Source organism: Talpa europaea, assembly GCF_964194135.1.
Source record: "Talpa europaea genome assembly, chromosome: 11".
Classification (NCBI taxonomy): Eukaryota; Metazoa; Chordata; class Mammalia; order Eulipotyphla; family Talpidae; genus Talpa; species Talpa europaea.
Genome location: NC_140078.1, coordinates 47,214,657 through 47,236,068, shown reverse-complemented (window position 1 = coordinate 47,236,068; position 21,412 = coordinate 47,214,657). Strand labels below are relative to the sequence as shown.

At 39.7% G+C, this 21,412-nt stretch overlaps 1 protein-coding gene across 1 annotated transcript in view; it reads left to right on the top strand.

Moving 5' to 3' along the window:
- ABCA13 (ATP binding cassette subfamily A member 13) overlaps positions 1-21,412 on the top strand; it is a gene marked incomplete at its 5' end in the record, with an annotated part of 529,302 nt that overhangs the window by 333,648 nt on the left and 174,242 nt on the right. The window contains one exon of the mRNA XM_084247732.1: positions 15,309-15,558. Within this exon, the coding sequence (XP_084103858.1) occupies positions 15,309-15,558 (250 nt within the window). The remainder of the gene's footprint in view (positions 1-15,308; positions 15,559-21,412) is intronic.

Below are 21,412 nucleotides of genomic sequence, written 5' to 3'. Positions count from 1 at the left end.
GCTTTGGTGGGCTCATGGAACTTACTTTGGGAAAAGCAGAGTAGCCTGAGTAAACCTCTCCAAAGCACTTCCATCGCAGGTTCCCTCACCACTTCTCCCTTTCACAATCAAACTTCTTTCTCAAATGACTTGTGAAGTATTCTTTTCTTAGTCCTCACTTGTGCCTCAGTCTAATCATGTATGTCTTGTTCTGTGATCATTTCATTCAAAGACTCATTCTTATTTCATTTCATTGATGGCCCTTACAATGCCACTCTTTTCAAAGAGCATCACTTTTATCTCTGTATAGTATCCAACCCCTATTTTGTGGGAAAAATTCTAATTCTTTGGAATCTAGGACATGACATTTTCTCAATCTCTTATTTCCTTTTCCTCAACCTAACCTTTAAATGTCAGAGTTCCATCAAACTCAGCCAGCCCTGAGCCTTCTTTCTTGCTCTTCACTCTTCCCATGGGTTATACTGTCCCTGAGGCTTCCTGATCTCTGATGCTGATGCTCATACATCCGGAGTCAACTCAGATCACTTCTCTTGGCTGTGGCTGCCTACTGAGCAACTCCATCCAGGAGTCTCCCAGGCACTTTAATCTCAACATGTTCTACTTCAATTCATGATTTTCTTTTAAAAAAAAAAGATTTATTTGGGTGTACAAGAACTGGGGTGTAGGCCAGAGGTGCAGGGGTTAAGATGATTCACCAGAGACAGAGTGGGGAGCAGAACAGGCAGACCAACTGAAATACACTACTGAGCAGAGCATCAGGTCATGTGGGTCAGCTCCCTGGCTGGCCAGCAGTGGCTGGGGATAGCTTGATAGCACTGTGTCTTTAACCCCCACACCACCAAGGAGGGTCTCAATTCATGATTTTCAGCTATACACTTTTCTTTGCCTCACCCTCCATATGTAGTCAGTCCTAAGGTCCTATTGTTCTAAGTTTTCAGAGATGGTGCATTCAGAGAGCAGGGTCCTTGTGTTACCTCTGAGAAAATTGTCATCAGAGCTCCCCTTTCAGTAGCAAGCAGTGAGTTTCCCCATAAGGCAGAGATGTTCAGTTATATTTAAATGGCAGGTTTATTATACAATGTGAAGAGAAGTAAAGAAGGCTTGCACAGACACAAGCAAGCAGAGAGAGCTGCCCCTAAATGGGGCATTTTATTAAAAGAGAGGTCTGCATAGTATCACAGGAGGGCAGGAGAGCTGCTGCATCTTGCCAGTACAGAAATTGCACTGAAGTAGTCTTCTCTTTGGGAAAGGTCATTCCTCTGTGGGATTGATAGCTGTTGTTAAATTAATTATTTCTAGGGTTGGTGCCTCAGGACTTTTCTATATTTGGTTTGAGTAGATGAATTTGGAAGGACCAGTGATTCTTTTATAATGGCCCTCAATCCCTATGGCCCCATCTGATAGTGCACCTCAGGCTGTGCCTCCAGACACTTTTGTTTTCTACATACCTTCTTAACAGCTATGTTACCTATTTCTACCCCTATCTCCAGCCTCTGGCCTTGAGTGAGCCTGTTTCTGGTCTTGTGTTGCCTCCTTTTCAAATGTTCTACTCAGCCTCAATCACATTCATTCTCCACACTCTACTGTATTTTCTTTTAAAAAATAAGTGTCTGATCACAATTCTTAAAACTTAAGCTCAGGGTCACTTTAAGAAAAATGAATGAATTTCCATATTATGGACTTAAGCCCTGCCCATGGATCCCTGGTGACACATGGTTTGAGTCCCCTGCCTCTCTGTCCCCCACCTCTCTGTGCTGCAGTCCCACTGGACTCAGTTCCTTGATCAAGTTCCATCCTGCCCCAAAATATTCTCCACAGAAAAATATTCCCTGCTCCCATTTTCCTTTCTCTTTTCTCTGAGCTAATCCTTGTTCATGGTTTAAGTGTCCTGCAGTGTAAATGAGTTAATAAGGCATTTTTATATTCTCCTGAGATAACTTCTATCAGCGGCACCTGTGGTCTCCCATGCCTTCTGTGATTATGGATGCCTGGGCCCAGGGAGCATGGGTGTGTGCGTGTGTGGGTGCACACACTGGGCTTAGAAGGAGGGGCTGAAAGGGTGGCTTCATTCTGGGGGCTGAGGACTTGAGTTGTTCTTTCTTACCAGCTGGTTTGGCTTGTTCAGCATTAAAAACCAGTAAAATTGGGCCTCCCCAGTGGCGCAGTGGTTGAGCGCTGGGTTGCGAAGCTGCCCACGGCCTCTGCGGCGCCAGTTCGATCCCCGGCTGCTCCCCGGCCACAGGAGGAGGGTCCCACATGGCGCGCAGACCTCTCCTGCCGCCCGCTGCTCCCCTCAGCAGTGTACCTCGGTCCTTCTGCCTGCTCTGCTCCCCTCTCTGACTCTGGTGAATTCTCTCACCCTCCTGCGCTTCTGACTGTACCCAGTGCATGTATAAACAAAAAACAAAACAAATAAATAAATAAATAAATAAATAAAAAACATGCCTCTATAAAAAAAAAAAAAAAAAAAACAGTAAAATTGACTGAGGACTCCAAGATTCCTCTACCTGTCTACCTGAGAACCAACAAAGAAGATACCCACCCTGGGATGGTTGCTCAGCATGTCCCTGCTTCAGAGAAGTCTTCTTCAACAGCCAAGACCAACTCAAGAAGGCAGAACCTTTAGCTGTTGTATATGTTGTAGTACAGCTTCTTTTCATAATAGACATGAATGCATATTTATTAATAAAAATAAGTAGTTGCACCTGTGACTCTGCATGTGAAAGCAGCTGGTGACCATTTGGCCTTATCTGATTCATCTCTAGGTCTTCTGTATCCAGATGTCACTGCATACATCTAGGCTTCGCTTCGCAAGAGCAGGTCATATGCCTTGTGCTATAGCATGAATAGCCTCAGAGTGCCAGTACTCTGATGTATCATGGCCTTAGTTGTTATGTCCATGATATAATTTTAAGAAGTTTTTAAATTATTTTATTGAGCTGATGTTGGTTTACAACACTGCATATGCTTAGGGCTTATAAGTTCACACCTCTTCGAATGTATGTTATCATACAACATTTACCACCAACATATCGATTCTCTTTAACCATAGTCCTTTGAGGCCCCTCCTATTTTGGTCCCTACCCCCACATCTTCCCTCCCCTTTTGGTAACCTCAGAATTGCAGTCAGATCCCAAGGGTTTGTTTGTTTGTTTGTGTTTTTTCCATTTACTTTGCTTTTTCTATATTCCACATGTGAATGAAATCACCTGGTATTTATCTTTCTCTTTCTGGCTTATTTGGTTTAGCATAAGTCCTTCTAGTTCCATCCAGGTTATAAAAAATGGCAAGATTTCATCTTTATTTTTCTATAGCTGAGTAGTATTCTATTGTGCTATATAGTACATTGAGAAGAGATCTTTTATTTTTTTTTAAAGATTTATTTATTTATTTATACAAGCACTGGGTACAGTCAGAAGCGCGGGAGGATGAGAGAATTCACCAGAGCCAGAGTGGAGAACAAAACAGGCAGACTGATGAAATACACTGCTGAGGGGAGAAGCAGGTACAGCAGGAGAGGTCTGTCACGCCATGTGGGACCCTCGCCAGCGGCAGGGGATTAAACCGGCACTGCAGAGGCTGCAGGCAACTTCGCAGACCAGTGCTCAACTGCTATGCCATCAGGGGAGGCCCGAGAAGAGACCTTTTAAAAGAAAGTTTAAAAATCACCTATGTGCTGTTTTCATTTTTTTAAAAGCTTTAATGATGTATAATGGCACATGAAAAACTGCATATATTTAATGTATACAATGCAGAGAGTTTGAATATATGCATCACCTGTGACAGCATCACTATCATCAAGGGATTAAATAGCACTCTTCAAATCCATAATTTCTTTGCACTGCTCTGTCCTTTTTTAAAAAAAAATTTATTTATTCATACATACAAGAACCAAGGTATAGGACAGATGTGTGGGAGGGTGAGAGGATTCACCAGAGACAGAGCGGGAAACCGAACAGGCAGATGTACTGAAATACACTGCTGAGGGGAGCAGTGGGTGAGACAGGAGAGGTCTGCTGCACCATGTGTGTTTCTTGCCGGCCGGCTGGGATCGAACCCACACTGCAGAGGCTGTGGACAGCTTAGCAGTGCTGCGCTCAACCACCTGTGCCACCAGGGGAGGCCCAAACTCTACCATCTTAACAATTTTTTTTTTTCATGCACAGCACAGTACTTTGAGAATAGTTAAATACTATACAATAGATATTTAGAATTTATTCATCCATTCAGCATATGTGAAATGTTATACCTAGTGAGCAGCACCTCCTCTATCCCCCGACCCTGCCCTGACAACCACCTCTCTACTATCTGGTTCTATGAACTTGACAGTTTCTATTCTTCACAAAAATGGCATCAAGCAGCTTTTGTCCTTCTGTAACTGTCTTAGTGTATTGTCCTCCAGTTTCATTCATGTTATTGCAAATAGCAGGTATTCCTTCTTTTTATATTGCTGAATAATATTATACTATGTATACTCAGAAATAGGACTGATAGATAATACATTAGCTCTATTAATTTTTTGAGGAATATTTGTACTTTTTTTCAATGTGACTGAAGCAATTTATATGCCCCATACAGTGCATAAAGGTTACAGTTTCTCCACATCTTCACTAAAAGCTTCCACACAGCAAATGAAACAACAGAATGAAAAGATAACCTGCAGAAAATATTCACAAACCATATATCTGATAAGAAACTAATATCTGGGCCTCCCAAGTGGCACAAGGGGTTAAGTACAGCATGATGAAGCTAGATGCAGGCTCTTCAGCATGAGTTCGATCCCCTGCCAGGGAGCTACCCACATGGTGCAGCAGAATTCTCCTGTCTTGCCTGCTGCTCCCCTCAGCAGTGTATTTCAGCAGATCTGCCTCTTCTGTTCCCCACTCTATCTCTGGTGAATCCTCTCACACACACACCCCCACCTCTGGCCTACATCCCAGGTCTTGTATGCATAAGTAAATAAATCTTTAAATAAAAAAAAAAAACTAATATCAAAAATATAAAGAAATCCCATAATTCAATAGGAAAAATACTCTTTAAAAATGGATAAGGGACTCTAATAGACATTTGTTTGGAGATGACATACAAATGAACACCAGCACTAATCATTGGACTTGTAAGTCAAAACCACAATGACATATCACCTTATACCTTCAGATGGCTATCATCAAAACAAATCTGGATATTTGTTAAAGTAGTAGATTCTTAGGTCTAACTTCCATAACTTTTTAAAGATTTATTTTTATTTATTTATGCATGCAAAAAATGAGGTGTAGGCCAGAGGTACAGGGGTGAGAGGATTCACGAGAGTCAGGAGCAGAACAGGCAGATCGACTGAAATACGCTGCTGAGTGGAACAGCAGGAAAGAAAGGAGTGATCTGTTGCAAAATTTGTGGGTGTGATAGCTTGATAGTGTTGAGACTTAATGCTTTCTGTTAGAGACTGTGGGAAATCAGAGAGTATGTGAACTGTGATTCTTGTTGCCCCAGACCAGTGCTGCCAAATAAAGCTCAAAGGTTGGTGATGAATAGCTCTAATTCTCATTTCCTGAACTGGAACCTCTTCTGCAAGTGAAATATTTGACAGAGAATATGCTTCACTCATCCTAAGTGTAGTCATTGCCTCAGAGGTAATGATGGAACAAGTTGGATCATTCAGATAGGAATAGCTCTGTCTGAATAGCACCACCAAGGAGGCCCTAACTTCCATAACTGTTAATTCTGATGACTCAGACATTTATTTATTTTTTTTTATTTTTTAAGTAAAATTTATTTTTATATTCCACATACAATTGCAACCCCCTTATTTTTTACCCCAATCCCTCCCCTCCCTGCCCCCACCCCCCATAGAGTGTCTCTAGTTCATAGTTTTTTGTTGATTTTGATTTTCACTTTCTTATAGTTATTCATTTTCCTGGTTCCTTATTTAAGTTTTCTAGATTCCTGCTATGAGTGAGACCATCCGGTATTTTTCTTTTTCTTTCTGGCTTATTTTGCTGAGCATGATCCCTCCAAGCGCCATCCATGTTGCTGCAAATTGCATGTGTTTATCTTTTTTGAATGCTGAGTAATATTCCATGGTGTATATGTATCACGTCTTCTTGATCCAGTCATCTATTTTTGGGCATTTGGGTTGTTTCCAAAGCTTAGCTATTGTAAACAGTGCTGCTATAAACATAGGGGTGCAGGTGCTCTTTGGAGTTGATGTTTCTGTGTCCTTTGGGTAAATCCCTAGGAGTGGAATTGCTGGATCATATGGAAGCTCTATGTTTAGTAGGTCCAGAAATCTCCACACAGCTCTCCATAGTGGTTGGACCAGTTTGCACTCCCACCAACAGTGCAGGAGAGTTCCTTTCTCTCCACATCCTTGCCAACATTTGTTGTTACTAGTTTTTTTAATATGTACCATTCTCACTGGTGTAAGATGGTATCTCATGGTAGTTTTGATTTGCATTTCCCTGTTACAAGTAATGTTGAACATTTTTTCACATGCCTGTTGGGCATTTGCATTTCCTCTTCAGAGAAGTTTCTTTTAGCTCTTCTGCCCATTTTTTGACTAGGTTATTTTCTTTGTTGTTGAGTCTCATCAGCTCTTTGTCGAATTTTGTGATCAGTCCTTTATCATTAGTGCTGTGTACAAAGATGTTCCCCCAGTCGGTGGTGTTTCTCTTTGTTTTTGTTATTGTCACTTTTGCTGTGCAGAAGCTCTTTAATTTGATGTAGTCCCAGCTGTTTATCTTTGCCTTCACTATCACTGCTTTGGGTGATGTGTCTGTAAGATGCCTTTGATGTGCATATTAAGTAGTGTTTCACCTATATTTCCTTCTATGTATTTTATGGTTTCATGTCTTATGTCTAGCTCTTTAATCCATTTTGAGTTGATTTTTGTGTATGGTGTGAGGTAGTGGTCAAGCTTCATTCTTTTGCATGTAGCCACCCAGTTTTCCCAGCACCATTTATTGAACAAACTTTCTTTTCTCCAATGCAGATTCTTTGCTCCTTTGTCAAAGATTAGTTGACCATAAATCTGTGGGTTTATTTCTGGATTTTCTATTCAATTCCATTGGTCTGTGTGTCTGTTCTTGTTTCAATACCATGCAGTTTTCATGATTATGGCTTTGTGGTATAGTTTGAAGTCTGGGCGTGTGATGCCTCCATTCCCTTCTTTTTTATTCAGGAGAGCTTTGCTATTCAGGATTTTTGGTGATTCCATATGAATTTCATCAATAATTGTTCTATTTCTTTGAAGAATGACATTGAAATTTTGATTGGAATGGCATTGAATCTGTATATTGCTTTCGGTAGGATGGCCATTTTAATAATGTTTATTCTTCCAATCCATGAGCAGGGGATGTCTTTCCATTTCTTTGTGTCTTCTTCTATTTCTTTATCAGTGTTTTATAGTTTTCTCAGTATAGGTCCTTTACCTCTTTTGTTAGATTTATTCCCAAATATTAGATTTTTTTTGTTTCGATAATAAAAGGGATGGTTTTTTTGATTTCTTTGTCTTCAGATTTTTGGTTTGTGTATAGGAAGGCTACTGAATTTTGCATGTTGATTTTGTATCCTGCCACTTTACTGAACTGATAGATGAGTTGAATTAGTTTTTCTGTGGGGTTTTTGGGGTTCTCTATGCATATTATCATATCATCTGCAAATAGTGATAGTTTGACTTCTTCTTTTCCTATTTGGATTCCTTGTGTGTCTTTCTCTTTTCTATTGCTCTGGCTAGGACTTCCAGTATTATATTGAAAAGCAGTGGTGAGAGTGGACATCCTTGTCTTGTCCCAGATCTTAAGGGGAATGCTTTCAGCTTTTTGCCATTGAGAATGATACTGGCTGTTGGGTTGTCGTAAATGGCCTTATGATGATGAGGTATGTTCCTTGTATCCCAAGAATTTCAAGGGCTTTTACCATGAATGGGTGTTGCACTTTGTCAAAAGCTTTCTCAGCATCTAATTATATTATCATATGGTTTTTATATTTCTTTTTGTTGATGTGTTGGATAACGTTGATTGATTTTCAGATGTTGAACCATCCTTGTGTGCCTGGCATGAATCCTACTTGGTCGTGGTGAATTATCTTATGGATACATTGTTGGATTCTGATAGCTAAAATTTTATTAAGGATTTTTGCATCAGTGTTCATTAGGGAGATTGGCCTATAGTTTTCCTTTTTTGTGTTGTCCTTGTTCAGTTTTTGTTTTAGTGTAATGTTGGCTTCATAGAACGTGTTTGGCATTGTCCCTTCAGCACAAATTCATCTCTGAATGTTTGGTAGAATTCATTTGTAAATCCATCAGGTTCTGGGCTTTTGTTTTTGGGGAGGTTTTTGATTTCCATTTCAATTTTGCTGCTTGTAATTGGTCTGTTTAGGTGTTCTATTTCTTCTTTATCTAGCTTTGGGTGATTGTAGAGTTGTAGGAATTTGTCCATCTCCTCTAGATTGTTGAACTTGTTTCCATATAACTGTTCATAGTAGTTTCTGATTATTCTTTTGATTTATGCTGTGTCCGTTGTGATTTCTCCTCTTTCATTTATGATCCTGTTTACTTGTGCTTTCTCCCCTTTTTCCTTTGTGTGCCTGGCTAGGGGATTGTCTATTTTATTTATTTTTTTGAAGAACCAGCTCTTGGTTTCTTTGATCTTTTGGATTGTTTTTTTAGTTTCAATTTCATGTATTTCTGCTTTGGTTTTTATTATTTATTTTCTACTACTGGTTTTGGGTTGTTTTTTTTTTTTCTGTTGTTCTTTTTCTAGATCTTTGAGCTTTGAGATTAGGTTCTTTCTTTGAGTTCTTTCTTGTTTCTTGATGTGAGCTTCTATTGCTATATATTTTCCTCTTATTACTGCTTTTGCTGCATCCCATACATTTAGGAAATTGGTGTCCTCCTTGTCATTCAGTTCAAAGAATTTTTTAATTTCTTCTTTGATCTCCTCATTAGTCCAGTGGTCTTCCAGTAGTGTGGTTTTCAATCTCCATGAGGTAGGAGAGTTCCTTGCCTTCTTTTTATGGTTTATTTCTAGTTTGATGCCTTCATGGTCAGAAAAGATGGTTGTTATGATTTCGATCTTGGTATATCTGTTGATGTTTGTCTTGTGTCCCAGAATGTGATCGATCCTGGAGAATGAACCGTGTGCACTTGAGAAAAATGTGTACTCCATTTTTTTTTGGGTTTAGTGTTCTATAGATGTCTGTTAAGCCCAAGCGCTCTAGGTCCTTATTTAGAGCTTTAGTGTCTTTACTTTTTTTTTGTCTCTTTCATCTATCCATTGTTGATAGTGGTGTGTTGAAGTCTCCCACTACATATGTGTTTTCTCTAATGTCTGTTTTCAGAGATGACAATAGTTGTCTGATATATTTTGGTGTTCCTTCGTTTGGTGAATATATGTTAATGAGTGTTATTTCTTCTTGAAGTATTGTCCCCTTGGTCATAATGTAGTGACCGTTGGAGTCTCTTTTTATCTTTTTGAGTTTGAAATCTGGTTTATCTGATATAAGTATAGCTGTTCCTGCTTTCTTTTTTGGTCCATTTGCTTGTAGGATTGTTTTCCATCCTTTAACTTTGAGTCTATTTTTATCTTTTGTAGCTGAATGTGTTTCCTGGAAACAGCAAAAGTTTGGGTTTTGTTTCTTAATCCAGCCTGTGACTCTGTGTCTTTTTATTGAAGAGTTTAGTCCATTTACATTTAGAGTTAATATTGATATGTTAGCATCTTTATTTGCCTTTGTGTTTGTCTTTCCTTTGATTTTATTTATTTATTCTTTTAATAACTTTTTTTTTTTTGGCCTTCTTTCGTTTTTATTCGTCCCTCTGAGGTTCTGGCTTTAGGACTCCTTGTAGTATTTTTTGGAGTGGGGGTTTAGTCGTAATTAAATTCCAGAGTTTCTGTTTGTCAGACATTTATGTTTTAAAAAATACCCCAGTTTCCTTGATTTAGGTGGTCTGTGGTTACTGCTATGAAAATATCCTATTAGAGTCTCTTTAAACTCAGAGTTTGTATAATACGGAGTGAATCTTGAACAGTTGTTTTCTCTTCATAAGGTTTTGCAGTGTCTGACTTCCTCCCCCCTATCAAGCTCCCTTCTCTTCTGTTCTCTTTCAAGGAGCTTTATCCCCCTTCCATGTGAGAACTGTGATTACATTTAAATTTTTCAAATGACTATTTGTTATCTCTTTACCTAAAATACTTCTTTTCTCCCATAATTAACCCTCAATATCTAATTCCTAATTGCTACTTCTAGTGATGATAGAAAGCAATTCTGGCAGTGAATAATTTGAGGTGTCTGCAGCCTGTTATTTGCTTTTTAAGACATTCTGTTTTCATAGTCCTTCCTATGCTGGGAACCCTTGTGCTCTGCCTCTTCAGAGAACTGTTCTAAATTCTGCATGTGTCTCCCAGGCTTCACCAAGGTGTGAGACCTAAAACGCTGTCTTGTCTCTTTTGTCCACATTTCCTCAAACTTCAAAAACTGCAAGCAAGTTTGGAGGGAGATGTGACCTCTGCCATTTACACATACCAAAGAAGTTTTGTTTTCCATGTTAGCTAAAATCAGCAGAGCATTGTCGGGGTACCTTGCAGAAAACAGTCTGCCAAAATAAAAATGGAATAGAAATAGACTTGGGCAGGATAAATGCTGGTGGCAGGTGCCCAAAAAGCAGCAGCTTCTGTTAGAGACTGTGGGAAATCAGAGAGTATGTGAACTATGGTTCTTGTAGCCCCAGACCAGTGCTGCCAAATAAAGCTCAAAGGTTGGTGATGAATAGCTCTAATTCTCATTTCCTGAACTGGAATCTCTTCTGCAAGTGAAATATTTGACAGAAAATATGCTTCACTCATCCTAAGTGTAGTCATTGCCTCAGAGGTGATAATGGAACAAGTTGGATCATTCAGACAGAAATAGCTCTGGGCAATCTTTGCTAACATATTTATCTTCAGGAAGCAAAGGTAAACATGCCTTTGAGGACTTCCTCAATCCTCTGCCACACTCACTTCCTTGCCAGAATTTAGGAGAATTGAGCAGGACATCTTGCAATGGTCACCTTAATTTTAATACTGCCCACCCCCAACACTGGAAACCTCATTTCCTCCTTCCTAATGAGTAGAGATTCCTTGGAATATCTGAGTAGCAGTATTCATTTCTCTTAAAACCAAAGGAGAAACATCATGGCTTTGCTTTATTGTTTACTGTACATTTCTTCTTTACACTCTGCTTGAAAGTCAGATAGAAATGGAGCCTCTGATAAAGGTTTGAAGACTGCCCTTGAGTGTGGCCCACAGGCATGCTTGTCAAAGCTGAGTGGGAAGGAACTGAAGAGATGATGGTGGTGTTTTCCGAGTAGGTAAAGTCAGGATAGGCCTAGGAGAGAGGGCAGCATCAACTGAGTGGAGTGAGACTTAGAGAAGAATGCCGAATAGCACATTTGGTCAATAGCCATCTATTTAATCACCCATGAAACCATGTTGGGCATCTCAGTGCCAGATAGTGATACCATAATTTCAGGCTTTCCAGGAATGGATCCCAGGCTGCAACAGCAGCACTGACCCCAGCCGCTGGACCACCATGGGTTGGTGTCTCATGAAGTTGCAGTAGGAACTTTGTTGCTGCTCAGGCAAACAAGTGAAAATAGGCAAATTTGTTTAGAAAGAGAAAAAGTTTATTGAGGAGAAAAAGAACAGCAATAAAGTGGGACTCCCAGGCTGGTGGAACCAGGCCAGGAAAGGGCAAGGAAGTGGAAGTGGAGTTGTGCCTCGGGAAATATATACCTTCTTTCCCTAATTATTCTAAAGCTCTACTAGTCTCTTTTTGATTGGTTCTCAGTGGTCTCTCTCACTCGGCCTTAATGTCTCTGTGTTTAATGTCTCTTAATACCAGAATCAAGTCTCTGTGTTTAGCCCTTATCTTGAGAGTTCTTTTCACAGTAAAGGATTTCCCCCCTCAGGTGCAGTCACCATTAGAAATTTGGGGGCAACACAGGTTCAAAACTCAAGATTGGTCTCTTTAGATGTTTCTTAGAAGAAGTCTAATGATAGCCTCTTCAAGATGCCTTTGTATGCTGAGTGTGTTTTTTTTACTTAGTAGCTTTTAACATTTTTTTTCTTTATCATACATTTTTTGATAATTTAATAATGTGTCTTTGTGCAGGATGTTTTGTGATTAGAAATTTGGGTGTCCTGTCTGCTACTTGGGCATCAATTGTTAATTCTTTCCTGAGATTTCGAGAGTTCTCAAATATATATATATTTTTTTAACAGGATCTCTGCACCTTTCTCTTTTTCTTCACCTTCAGGGAGTCCCATTACCCTTATGTTTCTTGTTTCTTCTTTTAATGGCATCTAATATTTCATGTATGAAGAGAGAACACAAAGGCCCATTGTAAAACCCATCAAAGCCCAGGTGCCCCGCATGCCCAGGCATCAGAGATAATCTAAACTAGATTAGATGACAGCTACAAAAGATCCCTGCCCCCCAGTAGTAAATTCCAGCACACCCTCTCTGCAGGAGAGACCCCTGTCCCTATGAATAAGTAACTCCAGCAGACCCCCTCCAGCAGAAAAACTCTGCAGTAGCCAGACCCTATAAAGTCCCGCTCTCCCATTTTGGGGCACAACTCTTGGCCTCAGAGAGTCGTCACCTCATGGACACTCAATAAAGCCCCCTTTTGACTGATACTCTTGGTCTCCTCTCTTTTCTAACAATGTGGACTTTCTTCACTTTTTCTACACCTTATCTCTCTCTTTTTCCACTTATTTTTACATTTTTGTCTTTCAATTTCTGAAATTATTTCCTCTACAAGATTCAGCCTACATACTGTGTTTTCCAAGGCAGTTTTCACTTCTTCCATTGTATTCTTCAGATCCATAATTTCTGTTTGGTTTTTAAAATAGCTGTAATTTTCATGGTGAATAATTCCTTTTGCTCCTGGCTCTTTTCTGTATTTTTAAATCTGCCTTTCTGGGTCTAATTGAGAGTCTTGAATTTCAGTTGCTCTTTTGACCTCTCTTTTAGTATCTCTAATTTTGAAATACATTTAGGTTCAATTCTGTTATCTTTTCCATGATGTGTTCCTTGGGTTGGCCCTTCTTTCATATGAGTCTTGCCCCTTTCTCCCAGTAGAAGGCTTTAATTTTGATATATTTATTGCTTATCAAGGAGGTTGAAATTTGGATATGAAGCCCAGATGCCCCAAGTAAGTGTTCAAAGTCTTGTGTGCAGAGAGCATGCTTGGTTAGAAAAGCCTGTACCACTATTTATCTCTCTGTGACAGATCAAGCTCCCATCTTTGCTAGGAGCCTGCTTCCCAGAACTCCATCTCATATCACAAAATTCTGTAATACACAACAGATTTCTCTCCAACCTCGTAAGGACTCATTCTGAAGGTGGGATGGGAGACCTGGCACTTTGTGCCTATTCCTAGGCAGACCAACCCTCTGTGACTGAGTGCTCTGACTCATGGTTCAGCCAGGAAGCAGCAGAGTATTTTACCATAAGGTCCCCATCGCCAGTCTGGGAAAACCAGAGCCTATCTCCTTCTCATGTTTGCCCATCCATCAGGGAATACCTTCACCACCTCCAGTGGCTGCCTTCTCCTCTCTCTGTTCCAAACCTCAGTGAATAACAAAACACTCAGGAAGAATAAATGTGGTTTGATCCAATGAATGGTAGATGTATATGTAGGTGGTGGTTGTTTTTTAGTTGTACTTGAAGAAAAAAATTCCTGACAGAGAACTATTTTGCCATGTTCTGGCTCTGCAGGTATTAAATTTTGAATGCGCTTGTATAGCCATATTTAATATATAAGAAACAGTTGTATTTTTAACTTTATGTAACAGTAAGCAACCAAATTCCACAAAAAACTTTCTTCCTTTTATCTTTTTTCTGTTCTCTTTTCTGTTTCCCTATTCTCCCCCCTCTCCTCTCCCCCTTCCCTTTTGATTCCTTCCTTAATAAAACATATGTTGTGTTTCTTCTTAATGAAACACAAATGGTAAGAATAAGACAATTTAGTCCTCATTAGTATAAATACCATACAACTATAGTTTTTACCAGGACATCTCCATCTAAACTTTTTATTTTATAAGTGGAGAAACTGAGAAGAGAACCCCTGCCAAAAATATTCTGGGTTTCATTGTAGAACAGGGCTGGACTTCTTGGGTCCTGTAATAGACTATATTCTTCCCCGTGAGATGTACTGTATTAATACCCATTTCAGGAATCTACATATTTAATTAGAGCATCTTCCCCAGGGAACCATAAACCCACTCATTTGAGTCTACTTTACTGGGTTGGTAAAAATACAATATTTATGCTTTTTTCTGTCTGCTAATGATTTTGAAACTCCAGATTATGACTGGGATGCAGTAGAAAATACACTCAATACTCTCTCCCTGATAAATTTACTCTATTTATTTCTCAGAATCCACGTCTCACAACATTCTTTCTATTTCGGAATCATCCACAACACACTGGTTAGCTCTCACCAGCTGCTTGTCCTGCCCAGGAGGTTTATGGTGGAGAGTTTAGTGGAGCCTCCAGTACATGCTGTAATAGGGAGCTTGTCACAACAACCAAGAGATTGCTGATGCAGGTGCATTCAGTTGTACCTTTTCTTCTGTTGACTTATTGCTATGTAAGGGAGGGAGAATCAGATGGCTGAGACTTGATGAGCTAAGGGGGCATTGCAGAACTGCTGCCGCCAGTGAGGTCATACCAGGCTCCTGTTTATTGGGGTGCCCTGAATAGGGATAGGGGATGCAAGGTGAGGTTTCAGGTAGATGGAATTGGAGAAGTGTAGTATGTGCAGTGCCCCCTGAATCCTGTTGGTTGTAACTTGGGGCATCCTCAAGAGGACTGGTGGGTCAGAACAAAGGCAAAAGAAAGTAGAAGGGACTGGGTAGTGGGAGGCCTGCCCTGGGTCAGAATCACAGTGTTCTCTGCTCCCATCCACCTCATCACTGTGCACTTGAGGACATCAGAATATTTTGTTCTTTTGTCTTTGATGTTTAGAATTCATTCTAATATAGCAAGCATTATTTTAACAAGCAAAAATGTACATGTTTGCCCTACCTCCCTTTAGCAGGTCAGCTTGGAATCCACAGAAGAGCTCTGTCCTTGGACTTAATATCCTAAGACATTCTGTTATATATAACCTTCCATAGTGTTCTTAGTGTGCCGAGTCAGGACATGTTATTCCTGTGCTAAAATCCACCCCAGGGTGATGTATAAATTGATGGAAGGGAATTCACAGAACCAAGAAAGTCTCAGCATCTGAGTATACTCAGAGTGCTTCTTCCTGTGCCTTACAGATGCCACTCCAGCAAGGATCCCACCAGCACAGGGGAGCCAGCTGCTTCTGGCACATGTGACTGCGCTCCTGATGAAGAAGTTTCGCCGCACGCTCCGGGCCTGGAAAAGCACACTCTCAGATCTGCTGCTGCCTGTCTTGTTTGTAGCATTGGCCATGGCCTTGTTCATGGTGAGGCCTTTGGCCATTAACTTCCCTCCTCTCAAACTAACACCTGGCCATTATGAAAGCACTGAAACTTACTTTTTCAGGTAAGAATTTTTTCCTCCTTTTCCTTGAAGCTTTTGGTAGGAGAGATTAGGAATAGTAATTGCTTTGATACACTCAAGAACTTCAAATTTACATGTGTCTTCACTCTTTTGAAGGACTGTGTTCTCAAAGGTAAGATTTGAGAAGTTTTGCTCTTTCAGGACCTGTCTCATGGTAGATGCTCAGAGCAGATGAGTTAAGCCTGCCTCTGACCTCTGTCCCTGAGCACCCTGGCCTCTCTGCCAGGGCCACCAAGACCTGTCAGTGAAAGGGGCAGGGTGTCCACAGCAGATGTGCAAAGGGTTAGACCCTAGCTGCCTATGGGCTTCAACATAAACTAGAAGGGACACATATGTTCCAGAATTTTTGGGATTTTGGAAAATTATATAAATGTATATTTCACAAAATCTTCTATGCTTGCTTCTGGGACAACCATTTGCAATTGCATACTGTAGGGTACATGGACATTATCAGGTATTTTCCGCCCTCCTGCCATTAGTATCAATGATTTCCATCTGTGGATTTTTTCAATTTCTTTATTTAAATATATTTTACATCAGGTGTAGTCCCCATAGAATTCCACCTCCAATTCACCCATGCACCGTCACCATAGACCCTTGTGCTCTTCCCGCCCTCCTTCTCCCTCCCCTCCCTTGAAGAATGTCTCTGATTTATAGTTGCATTTGGTTCCCCTATATTCCTCCTATAAGTGAAACCATCCAATATTGTGCAAATCAGAAAATTGGACTGAGAATGCGCATGTTTGAATGTTACCTCATGGATGCCATTGGAGAGAATCGTAACCTGTGGTCTTATACGCATGCCTGATGGCGGCACCTGGAGTAGGGTATGGGTGCGCGCACATGAATGGGTGCTCCTGAAATGGAGATGGAGCATATAAGCATGGCAGCTGATGGAGGACAGATGGCAGAAGACAGTATGGCCTACTGCAGTGGAGAGCTGTGGAGAGCGTCAGAGAACAGCTAAGAGAGGAAAGAACATATAGGAAAGAGCGTGTAGGGATTTGCAGGGGGGTCTCAAGTTGCTGTCTCCCTGCTGGCTTGTTTTCCCTAACCTGTGGTGATAATACCAAGGACTTCAAGTTTCTCTTTCAAGCTGCCTAAACTGACAATGAATCTACCTGGCCTGGGACGGTTGCAGAACACATACCCAGCCCCAAACGAGACCCTGTTAACTAGTCTGAGAAGCTTCTCTTCACAGGGAGGTTGTCCCTTGCTACAAAGAACTACCTGAGTTTTCACTTTAAATGAGTTGAACTCAAACCATCCCCAGACAAGATTAAGTCCAGGTTTACTCCAATAATTTCAGACCTGTCTGAGCTTTGCCACTGGATGAATGTACACAGGAAGTTCTCAGAACTTTCTGGGGTTTTGTTTCCCCAACACGGATTGGGATCCCGACAGAGAAGCATGTAGCAACTCATATCCTTTGCTTTGTTTTGGTTGATGCCTCTCAGATTTAATTCATCAAATCACCAAGTGCTTGCTATGCGCAGGCCTTGATGTGCTGCAGTGTATCTCCTTGCATGGAACATTAAAAGTACACGGGTCTCTTTCTAGACAACAAAGCTTATTCACATGGGGAGAGGCAGAGATCAGCCTCAGGGGCCTCTGGGGGACATCAGGAAATACTCAATGGGCTGTCCATGTGCAGGCAGACTAGAGGACAGCATTAGCCAAAATCTATACTTTTATTAAAACAATGCATTTAATTAGCTAGACTCCGAGTACTTGCTAGTATTTGTGTTTTTATTACAAGGGTTATAGTTTTTTTTTTTTAAGATTTATTTATTCATGCATACAAGAACCAGAGTACAGGCCAGATGTGTGGGAAGGTGAGAGGATTCACCAGACAGAGTGAAGAACAGAACAGGCAGAGTAACCAAAATACACTGGTGAGGGGAGTAGCGGGCTAGACAGGAGAGGAGAGGTTTGCCCCGCCATATGGGCATCTCCCCTGCTGGTTGGGATTGAACCTGGGCTGCAGAGGCTGTGGACAGCTTCACAGTGTGGCACTCAACTGCCTTGGCCACAAGGGAGGCGCTACAAGGGTTATAGTTGTGTTTTTTTTTCTCCTTTCACTGTTACTGATGTTTTCCTTCCGCTCCATGGGATCGGGATTTGAATAAAAATCCCCATACCATGGGGATAGGACAGTTTGTACAAGTGCACACATGTCACAAGTGTTCCTTTTTCAGCAGGTTTTCCTGTCTTCTCTGGCTGAATATTTTATTATCCTACACTCATCCTTCTTTGATGAAGTGTTCTAATGAACATACCAATGGACAAGAATGTCCGCTATTGCTTTTCTCTGGCCAAATATTCATATATCTGTCACAATTCTCAAGTATAAAAGGACTGTAACTATTTTGAGCTTTTTAGTTATAAATACATGTCAAAGTGAATATTGCAAAATACAGTCTATCCAAAAGAATATTCCTTTTTATCTACCTTAGAGCTAATAGTGTGTATTCTTCTATCTTTTATATGTAATACTTTTAACCACATGAGTTTTTTGGTAACAATGAGATTGCACTATAGTATTCTTTATTACTTGTTTTTTCACCCAATAACACATCTATCAATTTGTATAAATCAGTGCAATCACATCACCCCTTTTCATGGCTGTATAGTAGTACTTTGCATGGAAGTACTGTAATTTATATGAACAGTTTTGATTTGGGGCACATACAGTTTTCTTTACTTATGTAAGTAATTTTTTTTTTATGACCAATGCTTAAAAAATATTTATGGAGTCATGCAACTGTCTGACCTTTTCTTTGTCATAAAATTACATCAGAAGTTTTTGGGTTCAAAAGCATCAGTATTTTCAAAATAAATATTGCTAGATTGTTCTTTTAAACATACATCAATTTACAGATCCATACAATTGATTCTTTTATTCAGAAATTTTTATTATGCCAGATAACTACTTATGGTAGTTACACTTGTTGGAGAGAGCACTTATTTCTTCAAATTTTCATTATTACCTTTGATATGCACACCTGGTATTTCATTAAAGTCTGAAATTTACTTTCAGTTACTTTCTAGTTATTTTAAATTTCACTTTATATATTGAATACATTAAATACAGTATATTTTATAAGAGCATGTCCTACCTTGTCACGTGCCTGTGACCAACTTATTTTTCACCCCTCCCCACTTCCATCTTCATTTCTTCATGCTTTTCTTCTGAGGCAGTGGAAAATTTCTTTACATGGTGCTTATTTCATTGATGCCATTTTCAGTTTACTCCAAGCAGTCCTTCATTTCCTCTATTGCATTATTAATTAGGTAATCATATTTTTATCTGAAAACATTTTTCCTACTCTCAGTATTTATTTTTCATAGAAGTAATGTACTACAAAATTATTTTGAGGGTAAAAATTAGAACTATTTTAACATTTTCCTCTGTTTCTAAAAGTAAGTGTTTTTAAAAAGTATATTTGCTCCCTTTTCATATGTTATCTAAGCTATGAAACTGAGGAGTCAGAGGAAGTTTGGTGCTTTATTTTCTCATCCTGCCAGATGTAGTCCTGCCTAGCATGGACTGTAGTTTGTATTCCATCACAGATGGTGATACATCCTTTTTCTAATCTTTAATTTCAGGCTAAACAGAAAAAAACACATTTCCATTTTGCTCATTTTTATTTTAGTAGGATTGCAGCTTTGTTAGTTTTAAAGGGAAAAAGTAAGATGCTATAGAGATCATCTATGTGGATGGAAACTTCCCTTGCTTTTCCGAGTTATTTACCACTCACATTTGTGTGAAAGTGGGTGGGGGAGGAGGATGACTCCCTTCTCTTGACTGCTGTACCTGCTCTCATTAGGAACTTATCTTTGAAATTCGCTGCTTTTTTTCTGGCTTCCCAATTCTCTCTATTAAGCTGACCTAATTGTCAGCAAAAAAACCTCAACTTTTTTGCTTGGCACTAATATTTCCTTCTAAATACAGCATTACTTGAACACTTTGTGGATACCCCTTTCCCTCCAACTCTCTTTTTTAAAAAAGATTTATTTATATAAGATTCATTATATTATTATTATATATTATATTTATATCAGATTTATTTATATATTTATTTATATATTTATTTATATAAGAAAGGGGGTACAGGCTAGAGGCATGGGAGGGTGAGAGGATTCACCAGAGACAGAGTGGGGAGCAGAACAGGCAAATGGACCGAAAGCACTGCTGAGTTGGAGCAGCAGAGGTCTGTGGTGCCATGTGGGCATCTTCATGGCTGGCTGGGAATTGAACCCACACTGCAGAGGCTGAGGGCAGCTTCATAGTGCTGTGTTCAACCTGCTACATCACCAGGAAGGCCCCCAGCTCTCTATTCTTACATTGCATCCCCTTCATTTCTTTTATTTCACCCATTTCAGACTCAGTTTTATTTATTTGTTTTTAAAGATTTGTTTATTTATACAAGAACTGGGGTACAGGCCAGATGTGTGGGGCGGGGGTGGGTGAGAGAATTCACCAGAGCCAGAGTGGGGAGCAGAACAGGCAGACTGATGAAATACACTGCTGAGGGGAGCAGCAGGTGCTGCAGGAGAGGTCTGCATGCCATGTGGGACCCTTGCCTGTGGCTGGGATCGAACTGGTGCTGCAGAGGCTGCGGGCAGCTTCGCAGCCCAGCACTCAATCGCTGCGCCACCAGGGGAGGCCCCTGTTTGTGTTTTTTAACTTCTAAACCTACACAGAAAGAAAATATAGTGAAATGTAAATCATGACCTTTTTTTAAGATTTATTTTTATTTATTTATGCATACAAGAACTGGGATATAGACCAGACGTGCGGGGGACAAACCAAAACTTTTAAACTTGTTCTTATAGATTAATATTTTTTTGGAAAAATGTTTTAAGCATTCATATTTGTTCCTGGATTAATGAAAAATTCATAGTATTTCTAAATGGACAATTCAGAGTATTTCTAAAGATGCCACAGATAACATCTTTTTATAGGAAACAATTCAGTGGAAAATGCATTTCTTTCCTTGAAAAAGTGTTTTCTCATTTGTCAGAAACTTGAAGACTTTTTATTCAGAGGCCACACTGTCTACATCTATAAAGATATAACTTCCTTGTAAATTTCAGCATATGTTGTCATTGTGTATTTTTGTCCAGAGCTGTAGGGAATCAGATTAGATCAGCTGTAAACCATCTGAATATTTACAGATCTTTGTTATAATCCATGTGGTGGCGAAGATGATGTTTTTCTATAAATAATCATTCTCTGTAGGCTTGGATGCTACAGCAGAGTTTGCATAACAAGTTTATACAATTATTGCACTGAAAATAAAGTTGCTCTCAAGAGAAATGCACAACTAATTTAATGTAATAAGTTCATTTTTCTTTTCCATTAAAATTGTTCCCCTCTGAATGGTTAGAGGTCAGGGAATACCAATTAGCAAATCAATAATTGGATAGAGAGAAATAATTAGGGCTATGATTTCAGCCCATTAATAATATAGTTACCAAACAATGGGTCATTACCCATGTGTATAAATGGATTATTATGACACCAAGTTTTAAGAAAAGGAAGAAATAGATTGCAAGTTGATGAGAACAGAGAGAGGAGATTAAAAAAAATATCCTCAAATCTGCCTCCCTGTGTAGGTAAGGTAAAGAGACTATATCAGTTTGGGGTAATGGGGTGTGAGAATAAAGGCGTTAAATTTTATTGGCTGAAGAATTGGTTAAATGCAAAGAAATATGAACTTGGCCGAAATTCATCTGTAGGACAGTCAATATACAGTAGTATGAAGAGGCTTTTTTTTCCCCCCACACAATTGAAGTTTCAAATTTCCATTGGTAGGCCTCTTGCTTTAGG